Below are 19,074 nucleotides of genomic sequence, written 5' to 3' on the forward strand. Positions count from 1 at the left end.
AGTGTAGATGGGACAGGTTGGTCGGTGTGTGCGCATTGGGACCAAAGCGTGTGCTTCCACAAGCTATGACCACTGTAATCGTTGCCCCATTTCTCTCGTCAAGAACAGAATTTTTCAGAATAACACTAGTGGTCCTGAACAAACCGTCACTTTTATCTACATATCAGCCAACCTCTAGCTTTTGATATCTCGGGTGATTCAGGTGGTGATTCATCTTGGAAGGAAGTATTAAGTGAAAGAATGAAATGAAATCTAAAATACCAGATTAAGAAGAAAAGAGAAACTGAATTCCAGAAAATTGACCCAGTATTGGAATGTTTGACTGTGAACTTGGTGTGTAGGTTTGAAGGTTAAAACATGCCTAGTTAGAAGGGGGGGTGCATTTCCTGGAGCTTGCATTGAGCTTCATTGCATCATTTCAGGAGACCTCTGGCAATGTCAAGGACATTTGGGTGAAAGCCAGCACTTGCCTTTTTGTTTTTGACCATTTCCATGGACCCCAATACTCATTCTGGGTGAGCAGTGATTTACTGGCACCACCAGTTCAGTACTCACTACTTGTCTCCCTCAACACCAAACATGAGTCACTGCAGATGCCTGCTTAAACCAAAGATAGATACAAAATGCTGGAGTAACTCAGCAGGACAGGGAGCATCTCTGCAGAGAAGGAATGGGTGACGTTTCCGGTCGAGGCCCTTCAAACTCTGAAGTCTGAAGAAAAGTGTCGAGCCGAAACTGAGCTCTCAAAACATGTTGAAGATGGCCGGAGGTTCAGGAAGTGAAATGCTGACCATCAAATAAAGCCCGTTGCCCATCACAATAAACACAATACTATTACCATGTGACAATTGTGACATAATTGAATAAACAGAATTCAAGAGTTCTTTTAACAGTAAACGTCTCAACTGCTCTGTTAGCGTTCTATTTAGCATTTCTCCAGTCATTTGTTTCACCTTGTACAATTCCAATCAACCCCTAAGTAGTAATGGTAATAGAAATTGCCATTTCTGTTTTCCAATTCAACTTATTTTGTAACTAACTTATCATTCTGATTTGCCAACAGCTAGCACAATACATTTCCCTTGCCTTACCTATACCCTCATACTTTTTCCCTGTACTTTTTCTCACCTTTATCCTACATTCGCCCCTCCCCTTCCCAAATCTATGTATAAATCACATTAGAGGCTGCAGGTGCACGATGGTGCTGCGGCAATTTTTACTTGTTCCTCATATTTTACATTTGCTAATAACTTTGTTGTTGCTTTGATTTTTTCACCCAAGTGGGTTCAGTGTGTCAACGGTGAACAGAATTCACATCTTCAAACCAGTGTCCGTACAAGCAATGTGGTAAGAATCTTTGTGGCATTAGCATTAACCTGTAGATTTCTAGAGACAGTTTATTAATGCTGCTTCAGTTATCAGGTGTTGTCACATTCTGAAATTAAAACAAACAGTAAAGCAGTTAATCATGTGTTTTTTGTGGCCATTGAAAGAGAGATGGTGCACAAGGTGACTGTGGCAAGTAGCAACAAGCACTACTAGTTTGGATGTGAGGCCAGCTGTAATTAGCACAAATTCAGACCAGGTATTGCTGTTCTTTGTGTAAATTAGGCAAGTTCTGACCGATTTTACGTCAATGGCCACATTAAAAAATGGTAGTTATATATTGGCATCGTTATAACATCTGATTAAATGAAAATGCATTGATTCAAAATTCAGTGAAGGCGTAGTTGGTTAAATATTGACGTATGTGCACGTATTAAATCCAGGCGTTTGTTATCGCTGCTGGCAAACCCTCATTTATTGAACGTCATGGTTAATTTATGGATAGGAGGGATGTGGAGGGATATGGGCCAAACGTGGGCAGGTGCGTCCAGCTTGGATGGGGTGGCATGGACGAGTTGGGCTGAAGGGCCTGTTTCCATGCTGTATGCCTCTCGTGTGACGGTGTGCATTACCTTTTGTATTTCAGGTCTGCTTTACAGAGTTTGCACAAAGCCTGTGAGGTTGCCAGGACCCACAACTACTACCCCGGGAGCCTGTACCTGACATGGATCAGTTACTATGAGAATCGCATCAATTCCAACCAGACTTTCATTAACGAGTGGAATGCCATGCAGGACCTGCAGTCTCATCGCCCCGATTCACCCGTGCTCTTTACTGACATGTACGTACGCGGCCTTTACTGCCATCAGCTCTTGCCTTGTGTATTGTTAAAGTGCTGATGATAAGCTAATGTAGACAACACCAGAGCCAATCTGTACATGGCGAGATCGCACAGCCAGCAACCTGACGATGACCCGATACGTTAACAATAAGATGAGCTATCTCTCCGCACTTCTCCAAGATGCAAGCCCACATTATGGGGTACAGCGATGGATTTGAACCCACAATGGCCCGAGTCAGAGGAAAGTACTGTCCTGAGAGTCGGACCAACCCCAAGATAATACTTCTGGGAGGGAAGCCTAAAAAGTCACTAAACAGGGTGGCTCAGCTTCCATTGTGGAATGCCTTTAGCCTCACTGCTAAATCCAAGGTACTTGAGGTGATCGGGGCGGCATGGTGGCACAGCGATTGAGTTGCTGCCTTACATCGCCAGAGGCCCGGGTTCAATCCTGACTACGGGTGCTGTCTGTATGGCGTTTGTACGTTCTCCCCGTGACCTATGTGGGTTTCCTCCTACTCTCCAAAGACGTGCAGGAGTGCAGGTTAATTGACTTGGTAATTTTGTAAATGGTCCCTAGTATGTGTGGGATAGTGTTAATGTGCGGGGATCGCTTGTCAGCGCAGACACGGTAGGCCGAAGAGCCTGTCTGCACGCTGTATCTTTTAACTGAGCTAAGTGTACATTGCATTCTAGCTGCTTCCTGCTAGACTAGAGAAATCCCTGTCCTTTGTTTGTGTTCCTGCTATTTGAACAGCAGCCTGATCAAATAGAAACAGAGTGATATCACTGATGTCCTGGCTAATGTTTATCCAGCAATAAACTTCACTGAGCTGGTTGTTATCTCATTAAAGTTTCATTATATTTTGTTCTCGAGGAGCGTGCCACTTTCTAATGGGGTGTTGCCATTCCTGCATCAATGATTATGCTCCGAACATAACGGATACAAGTGCTGGAGTAACTCAGCCGTTCATGCAGCATCTCCGGTGAATATGGATAGGTCTAATGATGCTGCCTGACCCACTGAGTTACTCCAGCACTCTGAAACGTCACCTATCCATGTTCTCCACAGATGCTGCCTGACCCACTGAGTTACTGCAGCAGCATCTATGGAGCTAAGGAACCTATCCACTGTTCTCCACAGATGCTGGAAATGACCCGATGAGGCCGAAACCCTTAGCACTCGGCCCGAAACGTCACCTATCCATGTTCTCCATAGATGCTGCCTGACCCGCTGAGTTACCCCAGCACTTTAGGACTTTTTGTGTAGACTAGTAACTGCAGTTCCTTGTTTCTGCATGCTTCTAAATCACATATAGATACCATATAAAGGCACATCTTTCTCGAAGCATTGGCCATGCCTTGCACCAATAATCATTATGGATCATTGTGCTGTAGCTAGCCTGGTCGATGTATTGTATGCCTAGATGATCCAATATTCATAGGCAGTTATAATCTGTCAACATAACATAGCTGAGTGGGAGATGAATATCCTTGGACGATTTCTTCAGTTGTTTCTGATGCATTACTTTGTGCAGACATATCTGAACATGCTGGTGCTAACGGTAGTTTCTCTTCAGATTAAGAAGACTATTTTTATGAGCTACGATAAGTAGTTGAGCTCCAGATAGTCAGTGGCATGCAGACTCTATTCAGCTGCCACCTTATTAGGAAGCTGATGGCTCAACCTTTTGAAGGGAGATGAGCAGAAGTACTATTGATAGGTTTGAAATATGGGCAGCTAAGTTCATGGAGTTGTCAGGTTAAAAACTGCTGTCTTCTGGACTGCACGGCGGAATCCTAAAAGGACTGGGAAGACGGTGCAGTTTAAATAAATCAATTCCAACGTTTCAGTATTGTTAGAACCTCCAGCCTCTTGAGACATGATAAAGCAAACTTGCCCCCACCACCCTGGCATAGATCTATGTGACCATATGGATTAGTTACTAAACCGCAACTGTTATGGTTTCTTTATTGGTTGATCAGCCATTGTGAATGGGGAAAATGTACGCGCTGCTTTGTACATCTTCCATTGTCCACATCCCATCCCACACTAGATACCCCTTTGCGTGTGTTCAGACCGCCTTGCCACTTCAGCATGGGAACAGAGCCTTTAGCCTCTCTGCTAAACCCACAATAAGTGAGGCGATCAGGGGTAGCAGCGGTAGAGTTGCTGCCTTGCCGCACCTCAGACCCGGGTTCCATCCTGACCATGGGTGCTGTGCTGTCTGTACGGAGTTTGTACGTTCTCCCTGTGACCTGTGTGGGTTTTCTCCAGGAGCTCCTGGTTCCTCCCACGCTCCAAAGACGAGCAGGTTTGTAGGTTAATTGGCTTCATTCAGCCCGTATGTCTTGTGATCTATGATCTTCTGCTTGCACGTGGCAGTGTGCAGGAGTGCATGTCCAGAACACGTTGACCGGCATGACGTCGCTCACCCTTGCTCCTTTTTGCAAACACGGGCTAAACTCAAAGCAGTCCAGCCCATTATTCATTCATCTGGTTTTCTACATTTCAGCAAATCTATTTATATGGATTAGAAGTGGAGAACTGCTTTTGAAATCGTTTTCCCAATTCAATGGCTGATCGCGATGAGAAATCAATGAGTGATGTTTGGAATCTTTGTCAGTTGGAATTGGTTTGCGCACAATACACTCAAGGGCCTGTCCCACTTACGCAATTTTTTTCGGCGACTATGCCGGCACCCGACATAGTCGCAGGAGGTCTCCGAAAATATTCAACATGTTGAAAATCCAGCGGCGACCAGAAAAAGGTACGACTACATTGGGCGACTGCTCACAATCATACAGGCATCGCCCCGTGAATCACAGGCCGTGAGTAGTCGCCCAAAGAGTTGTACCTTTTTCTGGCCGCCATTTTGAAAACATGTTGAACATTTTCGGAGACCTGCTGCCACTATGACGGGAGCCGACAAGTCGCCGAAAAAATCGCGTAAGTGGGACAGGCCCTTGAAATGCCCTTTAGCATTTAAAAACATTTTTTTTTTTCTTCAAAATTATGATCCAAAGAATGAATAGCATCGGAAAAATAAGAGTTCTGAAACCAATTGAAAGTTCTGAAAGGAATTTAACTTTGTACTGAAAACATTAGGAGCTCTCGTGCAATATTCTGTTTTGTATTAGAACAATTATAAATGAAGGGAATTACTTTAAAAGTAAGTGTTAAGGGCCTGTCCCACTTGGCGGTTTTTTTCGGCAACTGTCGGTATCATTGACTGACGTATCAGGTCCCCGAAAAAGTCGTGGAGTGACGCGGCGTGATGACGTATATTGACGCACGGTGTCTCCTCAAGTGGCGCAACTTTTTTTTGTCGTTGCTGGATTTTGAAATGTTGAATCTTTCAGTGACCCTGATACATCAGTCAATGACGCCGGCAGTCGCTGTGAAAATCGCCAAGTGGGACAGGCCCTTTACTTGGAGTTCACCAAGAAATATAAAACATAATGTGCCGAGGCTCAGCTTTGATAGTATTGTATTTATCAATGCAGACCAACAGAGCGGGAACTGACTGAGAGGCAGATCAAGTCTAAACTGCGGGAAATTATGATGCAAAGGGATTTGGAAAATGTTACATCAAAAGAAGTAAGTGTCTTTCTTTATTAAATCATCAGAATTCAAAAATTCTGAATCAATCTATTGGATGGCATTGTTCTAACACAAGGATCAGAACTCAAATATTTTGGAAACGAAAGTATTAGAAGGATGGGATTTCTTACTCTACCTTGTGAGCATTTCCAACTGTGCACTCAGAGTCATAGTCACGAAGCATAGAAACAGACCCTTAGGCCCAACTCGCCATGCATCCAAGAAACCCCATCTAATCAGGTCCCCATTTGCCCACGTTTGGCCCATATCCCTCTAAACCTTTTCCATCCATGTACCTGTCCAAATGTCTTTTAAATGCTGTAATTAGGGTTAGGGTTACCTGCCTCAACTATTTCATTTAACAGCTGATTCCACATAACGACCACCCTCTGTTGGAAAAATGTGCCCTGGGATTCCTATTTCTCCTCTTACCTGAAACCTCTGCCCTATATCTTGATTTCCCAGTCTAGGCAAAAGACTGGATTCACCCTATCTGTTCCCCTCATGATTTTGTACACCTCTTTAAGATCGCTGCTCAGCCTCCTGAGCAGCAAGGAATAAAGTCCTAGTCTGCCCACCCCTCTGCTCCCCTGGGCCCTACTGTTCACTGTGCAAGTCCTGCCCTGGTTTAACTTCACAAAAAGCAACAGCTTGTACATCTGAATTAAACATCATTTGTCATTCCTTCGCCCATGTGCCCAGCTAATCAAGATCCTGCTGTAATTCTTGGTAACCACCTTCACAGTCTACAATACCACTGTTTTAGCCTGATCCCATGTGATTTGCCTTCCCTGTGGTACCTTATCAAAGACCTTGCTGTAGTCGATATAGAGTGTATTACTGGCCTTGCCCTCATTCTGGTTACTTCAGAAAAACGCAATCGAATTTGTGAAATATGATCCTCCATGCAATAAATTGTGCTGTATCCCAAATTAATCCCTTTCCAAGTACTTGCATATCTTATCTACAGCCTCACCAATAACTTTCCCCCTACCATGAACGCTAGTCTTATGGGCCTCTCCCATTTAGGCGATTTTCTTTGGGCGACTACGGGCGACAGTGGCGACAATTTTTGCTGTGGTAGGTTGTCGCCAGGTGTCATAGGTTGTGGGTAGTCATCAGTGGATTGTCATCTATCCTTGCATTTTTATACCTGCTGATTGTTTGTATATATTTTTTGTCAAAGTGTACAAGTTGCAGTGGCTGATTGTTGTATTCTCTGCAGATTCGCACGGAACTGGAGATGCAGATGGTCTGTAACTTGAGAGAATTTAAGGAGTACATTGATAATGAGATGGTTGTAATCTTGAGGCAGATGGACAACCCAACGGAGATATTTGAACATGTCTACCTGGTACGACCCTCCCCGTGTGACGGTAACCTCTCTGCCACCTCGCCATCAAAGATGGCAGTCTTCTCTAATAGTGTGGAGTTAAGGAGAGACACTGGGTGAGAAAATAAGATGTCTCTTGCTGACATCTAAATAGCATTGGCCATCATCGACCTGTGGCAGCCTGAGATGAGGGTCTATTGGGAGAGCCAGGTGTCGCAATGTTGAGACACAGGAGACACAAAATGCTGGAGTAACTCAGCGGGCCAGGCAGCATCTCTGGGGAACATGGAGAAGAGTTAGCCAGTCTTCTAGACATTCTGTCTGAACCGCTGCATTACTCCTGCACTTTTTAATATATTTATGTCGTAAACTTTCCTTCTGTGATGAGATTATACTCATGATCTGGTAGACCTGAATCTGAACGTTGTCTCTGTTTTCAGGGCTCGGAATGGAACGCATCCAATTTAGAAGACTTGCAGAACAGAGGGTAAGGCTTCTGGAATAAAACATGTTCAATTTGCCACAACCACAGAACCAAATGTCAATGAGCACAACATGTTGGGCATCAGATGTAATATGACAGTAATGCTGTGCGCCAGACACCCCGGTTCAATCCTGACCTCCGGTGCTGTCTGTGTGGAGTTTGTACATTCTCCCTGTGACCGTGTGGGTTTTCTCTGGGTGCTCTGGTCGAGACCTGAAACGTCACCTATGCCTTCGCTCCATAGATGCTGCCTCACTCGCTGAGTTTCTCCAGCATTTTTGTCTACCTTTTGGTTATGTAACAATCATTTCTTGGCAGAATTCTTTAATCAATAACCACATTAATCTATCCTCCGAGATGATCTTAATTGCTACACCTCCACTTTCCCCCATTCTTCCAGTGTCCAGTAATGTTTGCTTTTGGTCTTGTTTTGAACCATAACTTTCAAATACCAGTATTTTAACAATGTCAGTCTTGCACAAAATATATTTAACTTCATAGTCAAATAAATGATATTTCGTACATGATCCCATGTTCCTGTGAATGGTTGTTACACCTTCTGTATGGCTATGGTGAATCCTTATATTGTAATGATATCTTCATTTTTCCCATTTAGAATCCGGTACATCTTAAACATTACCCGTGAAATTGATAACTTTTTCCCGGGCATGTTTGAATACCACAATATAAGGGTGTATGATGAGGAGGTGACAGATCTGCTTGCGTATTGGAATGATACGTACAAGTTCATCACCAGAGCAAGGTATGTCATCGGGTAGTAATACATGTGTCACCTATTCCTTTTCTCCAGATATGTTGTCTGTCCCGCTGAGTTACTCCAGCTTTTTATGTCTATCTTCGATTTAAACCAGCATCTGCAGTTCCATCTCCTCTACCGAATAAATGTAAGACATTGTGTGGATGAGGCACCGTTTTTAATCATTCTGAATTTTATATTTTTTTATATTTTGTAATTGCAGTAAGTTTAGCTTCAAATGATACCTTTCTAATTGTATTTTATTGCACTATCAAAATTTGCATAGGTTGGTCACTGATTTCAGATCATTTTGTTCCAAGTTTGTTTCAAACTAGAAACTTGGAGATTTCAAAGCAAGCCTCAAGATATTCAGACCAAAAATCAAGCATCTTTAATTGTCATATGTAGCAGCAAGGGGACAATTAAATTCCTACTTGTGCAGCTGTACAGGCCCGTAAACACACACCATTCAAATAAATATACAATAATAATACAATACATAGTGCAAAACCAAAGTCTGTATTGCAAACAAAACAAAGCTCGCAGCAAATCATAGCTGCTGAGGTAGGGCTGGGGTTGGTGTTGTGCATTGTTCAAGAGTCTGATGGTTGCTTAGAAGAAGCTGTTCTTGAACCTGGAGGTCACAGTTTTTAGGCTCCTGTACCTTCTTCCTGATGGTAGCAGCGAGATGAGAGCGTGGCCAGGGTGGTGTGGGTCTCTGATGATGCTGGCTGCCTTTTTGAGGCAGCGCCTCCTGTAGATCCCTTCGATGGTGGGAAGGTCAGTACTGTGATGGACCTTCGATGGTGGGGGGGTCAGCACCTGTGATGAACCGGGCAGTGTCCACCACTCTCTAGTCTCCTTCATTCCATCAATCATGTTAGACAGTAATCCATCAAGGTAAAGTATGTAGGAAGGAACTGCAGATGTTGGTTTACATTGAAGATAGACACAAAATGCTGGAGTAACTCAGCGGGACAAGCAGCATCTCAGGAGAAAAGGAATGGGTGACGTTTCGAGTCGAGACCCTTCAGCAGTCTGAAGAAAGGTCTCAAACCAAAACGTCTCCCATTCCCTTCTCTCCAGAGGTGCTGCCTGTCCCGCTGAGTTACTCCAGCATTTTGTGTCTATCTTCAAGGTAAAAGTGTGGCTGCTTATCCAGTTTTAGGTTTGGGAAGCAGATGAACTGAGTTGGATGATCAGCCATGATCATATTGAATGGCGGTTTAGGCTCAAAGGGCCGAATGGCCTACTCCTGCACCTATGTTTCTATGCCTAGTTACGTTCAGTGATTTCAAATTCTGATTCTTGTGTGCTCGAGTGTTATTGCAGAAATTCTACCTTTTTGTGTTAAGCTATTAATGTTTATAAAAATCTACAAATTGAAAGGTTAGTGTTTTCTTTAGATGCCGGCTTCCTAAGCATAACTACCAGTGTGACGATAAAATAATTTGATTCTAAATATGTCATCTTTTTACCCGTCAGAAATAATGGATCTAAGTGTCTAGTTCACTGCAAGATGGGCATCAGTAGGTCTGCATCCACAGTGATTGCTTATGCAATGAAAGAGTACGGCTGGAACTTGGACGAAGCTTACACTTATGTGAAGGAGAAGCGAGCAGTTACTAAACCCAATAGTGGCTTCATGAGACAACTGGAAGAGTACCAGGGCATCCTGCTGGCTAGGTAGGTGCATCGCTGTGGATTTAGTGTCTGAAGTTGGTTCAATTTATAATGTCTGCAATGTCTTGCTTTTCTTTTGTTTTCCTGATTCACAATTTCTCTCTATTTGCCTCTCACAAACTGGATTTGGTGTGATAGAACGGCAGGCAGGGCTGCCATGTACATCTCCACGCCTTCCACAGATGGTGCTCTAGAGCCGAATGCCGCAGTGCCACCCAAGGTAGAGCCACTGCCGATTTTCCCCCTCTCTCCCAGTTAGCTGGGCACCTTGTGTCTGCACGGTCCTCAGTCACACAAACCCAGCTCGCCGCCTGTGAATGCCAGCGTCAAACTGAATTGCAATTTGAATCAGGGTCTCCCATTGTGAGAGACTCTTCCATTTGGGAGTCCCATCTCAAAATGGAAACCCAAGATGACAATCAATTGGCATTATTCTGAGCAAACCACAAACAGGCAAGTTCCATGAACTCCAGCCTCCCTGTTCTTTGTGACCTGCAGTACTCAATGTGTTCTGTAATCTTGCGCTTTTGTGGAAGGTATTATGCTGTAAAAAGACGGTGGTGTGGCTTGTGGTTGCTGTAGAACGCCTTCATATAAAACAAACCAGCTTCTTATTCCTTTACCTAAAGATTTACCTGTCATTTCTACTTTCAATGTAAAGAGCTGTGCATAGTGGGTGTGAGACGGAGTAGAGATCTGTAGCAGGCATGCATCTAGCAAACAAAGTTGCAGCGAGTTTGCTTGTAGGTTGATCAGAGCTTTCATCTGAGTCGTTCTGTGTCCAGACTTGGTGACAGCGGTGTATTGAAAGAATAAAGTAATCTGGAGAGCTGAGTGATCTACTGCAATTTATTTTCCTGATTCTTCTTGGATATTCTTGAGCTTTCAACAACGTTGTCACTGTCTGCTGAACAATTGGCTTAGAACTTTGGCCAATTCCAGAAATATCGAAGCACCCAACTTGCCCTGATACAAAGCACGTTATAATAAAGAGGTTGGTGGAAAGAAACCAAAGCTCGCAGTTCTTTCCATCATTTTGGGGACATTTTGAGTCGTGCACGACTACTATCTACATCCTATTTTATTTCACTGAATCAGAGTGAATTCTTTCTCAAGATCCGTTTAGTGTAGAGTCCTAGTGTAAAGCGGATTTGTGTTTTGTATAATCTTGTTTACTGAGCATGTTCCACAGTCTTGAGCAACATAAAGTATAATTTGAAGAAGGGTCTCAACCCGAAATGTCATTTATTCCTTCTCTCCAGAGATGCTGCCTGGCCCGCTGAGTGACTCCAGCATTTTGTGTCTATCTTCAAAGTATAATTGGATCTTGACTGCCAGGTTATCATGCCTCACCCTATCAGAGAGATTCCCTTTGTTCTACTACATCCCTCCTCAACCTCCTCAGCCGCCTGCTACTTAACGTGTCCTCTTTCCTTTTCAGTTCTGATGAAGGGTCCCAGACCTGAAATGGTCACCATTTTTTTTTCCACAGATGCTGCCTGATCTGCCAAGCATTTTGACCATTTTCTATTAGGTTCTCAACATTATTGCTCTTTAAACAGTCAGCTATGTTTATGTTATGTTACAGCAGTTCTTCCTGTGGTCTGCATTTTACTAAGTAATATGATCGACATTTATGCTTGTGCATATGGGATGAAATTGTATCAATAAATAAAATCAGTAGTACTTCATTATCGCATGTGCCTAGGTACTGTTCTTTTGTGTACACAGTGCAGTAACAATCTGACTCTGCACAGACAATCATACTTAAATAAAAGTCTATAGGATGATAGATTACACTGAGTCGGTACACAAGAGTTGTCACGAATCTGCCACTATTTTGTAGCATTCAAGTTGTTAAAAATGCAGAGTTGTAGCTTGGCCACAAAGGCAGGCAGCGGTGGGTCATAGTTGCAGGGTGGACCACAAAGGCAGCCAGCGGTGGGTCGTAGTTGCAGGGTGGGCCACAAAGGCAGGCAGCCGTGGGTCATAGTTGCAGGGTGGACCACAAAGGCAGCCAGCGGTGGGTCGTAGTTGCAGGGTGGGCCACAAAGGCAGGCAGCCGTGGGTCATAGTTGCAGGGTGGGCCACAAAGGCAGGCAGCCGTGGGCCATAGTTGCAGGGTGGGCCTGGTCAGGCAACGTTGCTGCCGTTCTCCATTGGTGCTGCAAGCCAAGTCCGATCCACACGAGTCCCAGGCTGCCCATTCCACCGATGCCTTGAATTGGCCACGTCCACCACTGTGCTGTGCCCTCCCCTACATCAAGTGGTCACCAAGGCAATCCAACTGAGTGGGAACAGCGCTGAGAACTATGTCTGTTAAAACTCGGCGTTCCATGCACCCACAGTGAAGATGTTTCCCCTCAGGTTACCATTAAAGTTGTCGCTTTTTTCTTTCCCTTAAACCCATGTCGTCAAGATTCATGAGAGTTTATTGTCATGGACTGATCAGACAATGAAATTCTTGCTTTGCTTCAGCACAACAGAACATAGTAGGCATGAATACAGAACAGATCAGTGTGTCCATATCCCATTATATAAATATATACACACATGAATAAATAAACTGATAAAATGCAAATAAACAGATAATGGGCTATTAATGTTCAGAGTTTTGTCCGAGCCAAGTTTAATAGCCTGATGGCTGTGGGGAAGTAGCTATTCCTGAACCAGGTCGTTGCAACCTTCAGGCTCTTGTTCCTTCTACCTGAAGGTAGCGGGGAGATGAGTGTGTGGCCAGGATGGTGTGGGTCCTTGATGATATTGCCAGCCTTTTTGAGGCAGTGACTGGGATTGATCCCCTCGATGGAAGGGAGGTCAGAGCCGATGATGGACTGGGCGGTGTTTACTACTTTTTGTAGTCTATTCTTGATTCCCCTGCCCGGGGTGGGTAAAGATATGGAGCTGGGCAAAAGCACGGGGGATGACTCGTGTGGGTGTGCAGTGGTGGAGCAGAGGAAGAAAGTCTGAGATATTTGGAGAAGGGTAATGAAACACAAATTAGCAGACATTAAAAAAAGTTGTAATTTCTGCCTGTGTGTGGTGGACATCAATACACCAAGCTACTGTTCTAACTTTATGTTTTTGAAGTCGGGGGTTTAGTTTCTCTAGCTAGTCTGAATTGGGGACACTGTTGATGTGTTTTCATGGTACCAGAAGGTATCTTCCAGCACAAAAGTGTTTTAACAACAAATCCTGTGTAAAAGATTGCGTTACAAAACACCAAGATCTCTTCCCTGCTGAGCATTTGAGTTTGCTTGTCTCCGTCAATTAAATATCATTTCAGATCTCAAAATAGTTCTAATTGTGTAATGGGAAAGATGATGCTGATGCAGCCTGCATTTATTTTGATCAGCAGGGTTTCCGAACTAACAACCAAGCACTTTGGATTGGGAAATTGCATTCCTCGTTGGCTGGCTTTTTCTCAGCCGCTGTCTCTGGTGGTTCTGGTGGTGCTTTGGTACAAATAACCAAATATTAAGCAGGTGGACTTGTGATGTCTTACAGCAACATACAGGAGCTTCACGGGTTATCAGTAACCTGACCTACAGAAATCCCACCACTCAAATCCATTTTAAAGCATTTTTCAAGCTAGCAATGATAAAATGTTTAGTGGTATTCATTAAAGGCTGGTTGCAGAATATATTCCATTAGTTTAATTCTGAGTGGTTCTAGACCGATAAATTAATGAAGTGAATTGTGTAGAACAATACCACGTTGGTCGTCTGAAGAAGGGTCTCGACATGAAATGCCACCCACTCCTTCTCTCCAGAGATGCTGCCTGTCCCGCTGAGTTACTCCAGCACTTTGTGCCTGTCTTCAATTTAAACCAGCATCTGCAGTTCCTTCTTCCACCACATTGGTAGTTATGGACGCCATCGAAAGTGAATGTGTGTGACTGGCTGGGAAATAGGCTTGTATAGTTCTCAGGAAGGGAATCCCTGCCTGACCCACGCACCACCTGTATTTATGTTGATAGGATAGTGACACTATCGAGAAGATTTTATGTTTTTTTGGGTACTGCTTATGTAGAGACCCTGGTTCCCCACAGCACCAGAGACCCTGGTTCGTGACCTTGGATGCTGTCTGTGCGGAGTTTGCATGTTCTCCCTGTGACCTCGTGAGTGCTCCGATGTCCACTCTCACCCCAAACACATGCAGGTTTGTAGGTTTAAGAAGGAATTGCAGACGCTGGAAAATCGAAGGTAGACAAAAATGCTGGAGAAACTCAGCGGGTGCAGCAGCATCTATGGAGCGAAGGAAATAAGCCGAAACGTTGCCTATTTACTTCGCTTCATAGATGCTGCTGCACCCGCTGAGTTTCTCCAGCATTTTTGTCTACCTCAGGTTTGTAGGTTAATAGGCCTCTCGAAATTACCCCTAGTGTGTAGGGAGTGGATGAGAAAGTGGGAGAATATCGAACTAATATGAACAGGTGATCGAATGTTCGACATGGATGTTTTCAAGAGAGAGTTAGATTTATCTCTTGGGGCTAACGGAATCCAGGGATATGGGGAGAAAGCAGGAACAGGGTACTGATTTTGGATGATCAGCCATGATCATATTGAATGGCAGTGCTGGCACGAAGGGCCGAATAGCCTACTCCTGCACCTATTTTCTATGGACTAGGTGGGACAAAGGGCCTGTTTCCATTATGTATCAATCCAAAAAAATATCAATCTGCAATTTTCGGTGGTCGACAAAAATGCTGGAGAAACTCAGCGGGCGAGGCATCATCTATGGAGCGTAGGAAATAGGTGACGTTTCATCACCCATTTCCTTCGCTCCATAGATGCTACCTCACCTGCTGAGTTTCTCCAGCATTTTTGTCCATCTTCAATTTTCCAGCATCTGCAGTTCCTTCTTAACCAATCTGCAATTTTAAGTCATTCACTGAATTGTGATCATCACATCTGCCATTTAATGTTGCACATGTTTATATTCTGCTGCATTGTGTAACTCTGGAGATATTGAGAAAACAACGTGCCCTTCTGCTCACTCCGAACTGTTTGTAATGCAGTGTGACTGAGGTGGAACGTGATATCAGGCTGCTGGTTACCATGTGCCCATGCTTCTGCTTGTCCTTGTGTACACGTGTCCTCTTCTACAGCACCACTGTTGCTGAGGTGCATGCATCACGAGGTTTGAGACCAGGAAATTAGTGATATCATCCGCTCAAAATAGACAATATCAAATTGTCTCTTCTTCAAAAACAAATAGGAAAAGATAAACACAAAACACATCTCCGGAGAACATGGATAGGTGACGTTTCACAGAGTGCTGGAGTAACTCAGCGGGTCAGGCAGCATCTGTGGAGAACATGGATAGGTGACGTTTCACAGAGTGCTGGAGTAACTCAGCGGGTCAGGCAGCATCTATGGAGCTAAGGAAATAGCTCCTTTATTTCCAGAAGGATTTCGGCCCGAAAAGTTGCCTATTTCCTTAGCTCCATAGATGCTGCTGCACCATAACTCAGCGGGTCAGGCAGCATCTGTGGAGAACATGGATAGGTGACGTTTCACAGAGTGCTGGAGTAACTCAGTGGGTCAGGCAACATCTGTGGAGAACATGGATAGGTGACGTTTCACAGAGTGCTGGAGTAACTCAGCGGGTCAGGCAGCATATCTGGAGAAATAGGATGCTCTCCCAATCCATATTCTCTAGATCAAAATCCATGTTCTCCAGAGGTGCTGCTTGACGTGCTGAGTTACTGCAGCATTTTGTATCTATGGTGTAAACCAACATCTGCAGTTCCTTTTTATTACATTTTATATAACTAGGAAGATGGTGCAAGGACACAGAGTGCTGGAGTAACTCAGCAGGTCAGGTCTGGAGAACATGGATAGGTGATGGTTCAGGTCAGGACCCTTCAAGGGTGTCGACCCGTAACATCACCCATTCATGTTCTTCACAGATGCTGCCTGACCCGCTGAGTTACTCCAGCTGCTCGTGTCCTTTTGTGTATTAATCGGCATCTGTCATTCCTTGTTTCTATGTTGCTCCAATGTTGGAGGTAGTGTGAAAAGGGAAAATGGCTGCAGATGTGTGTACATCAGAGGAACCTCATCGGGCAGTGTTGATGCCAGCATTAAAGTTTGGTGCCAGCTCTTTTCCAGGGAGCCAACCTCACCTGCCTCTCTCAGTACTCTTGAAGTCAGGGGGGGAGAAGAAGAACCATTTGCCTCCTCTGCTCCCAAAATCAATAAACTGCTGCAGATTTCTGCAACCTAGCCTTGCCACATCTTATAAATATTCAGACCTCTTTACTTTGTAACTGGAATTAATTACTGAATAATGATTTATTGAAAGGTAGTAGTTTTCAATATTGCAGTTAGCAGGGTCGTCGTGAGTCAATGTTGTAGGGGGTGGCATGGTGGCACAGTTATGGAGTTGCTGCCTCACAGCACCAGAGACCCGGGTTTGATCCTGACTACGGGTGCTGCCTGCATGGAGTTTGTACGTTCTCCCCGTGACCGTGTGGGTTTTCTCCAGTTTCCTCCCACACTCCAAAGACGTGCAGGTTTGTAGGGTGATTGGCTTGGTATAATTGTAAATTGTCCCTGGTGTGTGTAGGATAGTGTTGGTGCATGGGGATCGCTGGTCGGCACGGGCTCAGTGAACCAAAGGGCCTGTCCCTGCGATGTATCTCTAAAGTATAAGTCTGTCGTGTTCTGTTCCAAAGCACTCTTTAGGTCCAATATAACCTATCTACACACTTCTATCTAGAGATACAGCCTTGAGTGAATGATTTGAATGCTTTAATTTCTTTGCATCAACTGGTATTCTATAAGAGGGCCAATTAAAAGGTTTTAGTGGACTGATTGCAACCTCCTGATGAGGAATGTTTTTGACCTATCCTGCTGATTTAATTGTTGATTTCCACTTTTTATGAAAATTAACGAGTTCTAATTCACTTTTACAAAAATGTATGGTATTACGTTTTAACGAACTAAGATTACTATCTTGTCTTCACCCTCCTCCTCTTTCTGCTAACGGCCAGAGAACTGGCCCATATTTCCTTAATTGCTTCGAGAATATAGGGTGGGGAGCAAGAGGCAAAAGAGTTTTAGTGCTGCTGTAAATTTAATATTGCATCAAGAGATATTGGTTTTTGTAATTTTATAGTAATTTTGTTTTTACGGACTGATTTGATGAGATATTTAGTGTCAAATTGAAACAATTTTTTCCTGTCTCCATGTTAATTTGAGATGAATTGGATTATTGTCTGGTTCTAGGTTATAAAATTGTAGCAACAAGCCCTTGAAGAATGTGTACAATCCAGAGCACAACAAGAGGAGTACTGTTGGTGGAATTCTTCAAATATTGAAAAGTTCAAACGCTTCTGTTTTGTCTGTTGCATTGGACAGGGTTTTCAGGGAAACAGATTCCTGAACAATCACTTTATTTCCATGTGATGTATAACCGCGTTCTGCTCTATGTGGGATAGATATCTGTGTGTGACGGTGTTTTAACTTTGAACTTTTTGTTCTCCATGAATGTAGCAAACAGAGGCACAATAAGCTTTGGCGCTCCCATTCTGACAGCGACCTCTCTGACCACCGCATCAATAAATCTACCGTCAACTTGAACAGGAGGGACAGCACTTCAACTACTGAGATGTCAACTGACCCACTTGCAGAACATTTATATGACCACCAATTCCTGAATGTCCCTAGTGCAGTCTCACCCAGAGTTAATGAGGAAATGAGAGAATTCAATTTCCGTATTAATGCAAAACATGAAAAGCCTACAGACTGTAACGCAGATCCCTTGCAGAACCGAGTGTCTTCCGCACCCATGCCAATGGCGGCTGCTTCTAGCAGTACCGCTAATGATGTCAGTTGCACATCTGATATAATTCCTCTTCAAAACTGTCACTCTGACAAGCCAGCTTCACCGCAACAGGAACTAACGTCTTCAACTGAGCAGCCCGTGATATTGGCCGCCTTGGGCAGTGAATTAAAAGGAGAAGATAGTTTAAGCTCCAACTGCATTTCATTGCCATTACCTGAAGCTGCTGCCCCAGTGCAAGATCACACAGCTTCCCCAGAGTTGCCCCTTCCCGACTCCGCACCCAGCGGAGATGCAGCAATCTGTAGCGGCAATGCCGATCGAATTGACTTCTTCAGTGCCAGAGAAAAATTCATTGAACTTTCACAGGAGAGTGGGGTGCGAGTCCAGCCGCACGTGAAAACTGACGAACCCGGAGGATGCAAGCCATGTGCCGTGAGAGCGGCTGCTGCCCCAGACACCCTGCACAAAGAGCAGCACCTTGAGAATGGTCTGGGCCCAATGTCCATGGACAGTCTTCCCCACGCACGAGACAGCGATGGGAAACCTACTGAGGTAAAGCTCACAAGTAGACACAAGCAATTGCACATGCTAGTTTACAAACAAAACACAGAGTGCTGGAGTAACTCAGCGGGTCAGGCAGCATCTGTGGAGAACATGGATAGGTGACGTTTCACAGAGTGCTGGAGTAACTCAGTGTGTCAGGCAGCATCTGTGGAGAACATGGATAGGTGACGTTTCACAGAGTGCTGGAGTAACTCAGCGGGTCAGGCAGCATCTATGGAGAACATGGATAGGTGACGTTTCACAGAGGGCTGGAGTAACTCAGCGGGTAAAGGCAGCATCTACGGAGCTAAGGAAATAGGCAACGTTTCGGGCCGAAACCCTTACGGGTTTCGGCCCGAAACGTTGCCTATTTCCAGTAGGATTTCGGCCCGAAAAGTTGCCTATTTCCTTAGCTCCATAGATGCTGCTGCACCATAACTCAGCGGGTCAGGCAGCATCTGTGGAGAACATGGATAGGTGACGTTTCACAGCAGAACCCTTCTTCAGGAGAAACGTCACCTGTCCTTCTTGTCCACACCTGCTGCTGAACCCACTGAGTTACTCCAGCACTCTGTGTCTTATTTTGTAAACCAGCATCTGCTGTTGCTTGTATCTTTTTTTTTGTGGATAAAATCTATTACAATTAACCACAGATGAAGTAAGCAAAGATAATCTAAAATATTTATTTAATTGCAATGAGCTACATTTGTCC

General features: G+C 44.3%; 1 protein-coding gene across 3 annotated transcripts in view; it reads left to right on the plus strand.

The window, feature by feature from the left end:
* Nucleotides 1-19,074, plus strand: part of ssh2a (slingshot protein phosphatase 2a) — a 123,283-nt gene that overhangs the window by 97,324 nt on the left and 6,885 nt on the right. For all 3 annotated transcript variants that reach the window (XM_055658165.1, XM_055658163.1, XM_055658164.1), the window contains 8 exons: nt 1,282-1,347; nt 1,973-2,167; nt 5,672-5,765; nt 6,994-7,122; nt 7,542-7,588; nt 8,202-8,348; nt 9,828-10,028; nt 17,528-18,371. In XM_055658165.1, the coding sequence (XP_055514140.1) occupies nt 1,282-1,347; nt 1,973-2,167; nt 5,672-5,765; nt 6,994-7,122; nt 7,542-7,588; nt 8,202-8,348; nt 9,828-10,028; nt 17,528-18,371 (1,723 nt within the window). The remainder of the gene's footprint in view (nt 1-1,281; nt 1,348-1,972; nt 2,168-5,671; nt 5,766-6,993; nt 7,123-7,541; nt 7,589-8,201; nt 8,349-9,827; nt 10,029-17,527; nt 18,372-19,074) is intronic.

This window comes from Leucoraja erinacea, chromosome 28 (assembly GCF_028641065.1).
Source record: "Leucoraja erinacea ecotype New England chromosome 28, Leri_hhj_1, whole genome shotgun sequence".
In the NCBI taxonomy this organism is placed as follows: domain Eukaryota; kingdom Metazoa; phylum Chordata; class Chondrichthyes; order Rajiformes; family Rajidae; genus Leucoraja; species Leucoraja erinaceus.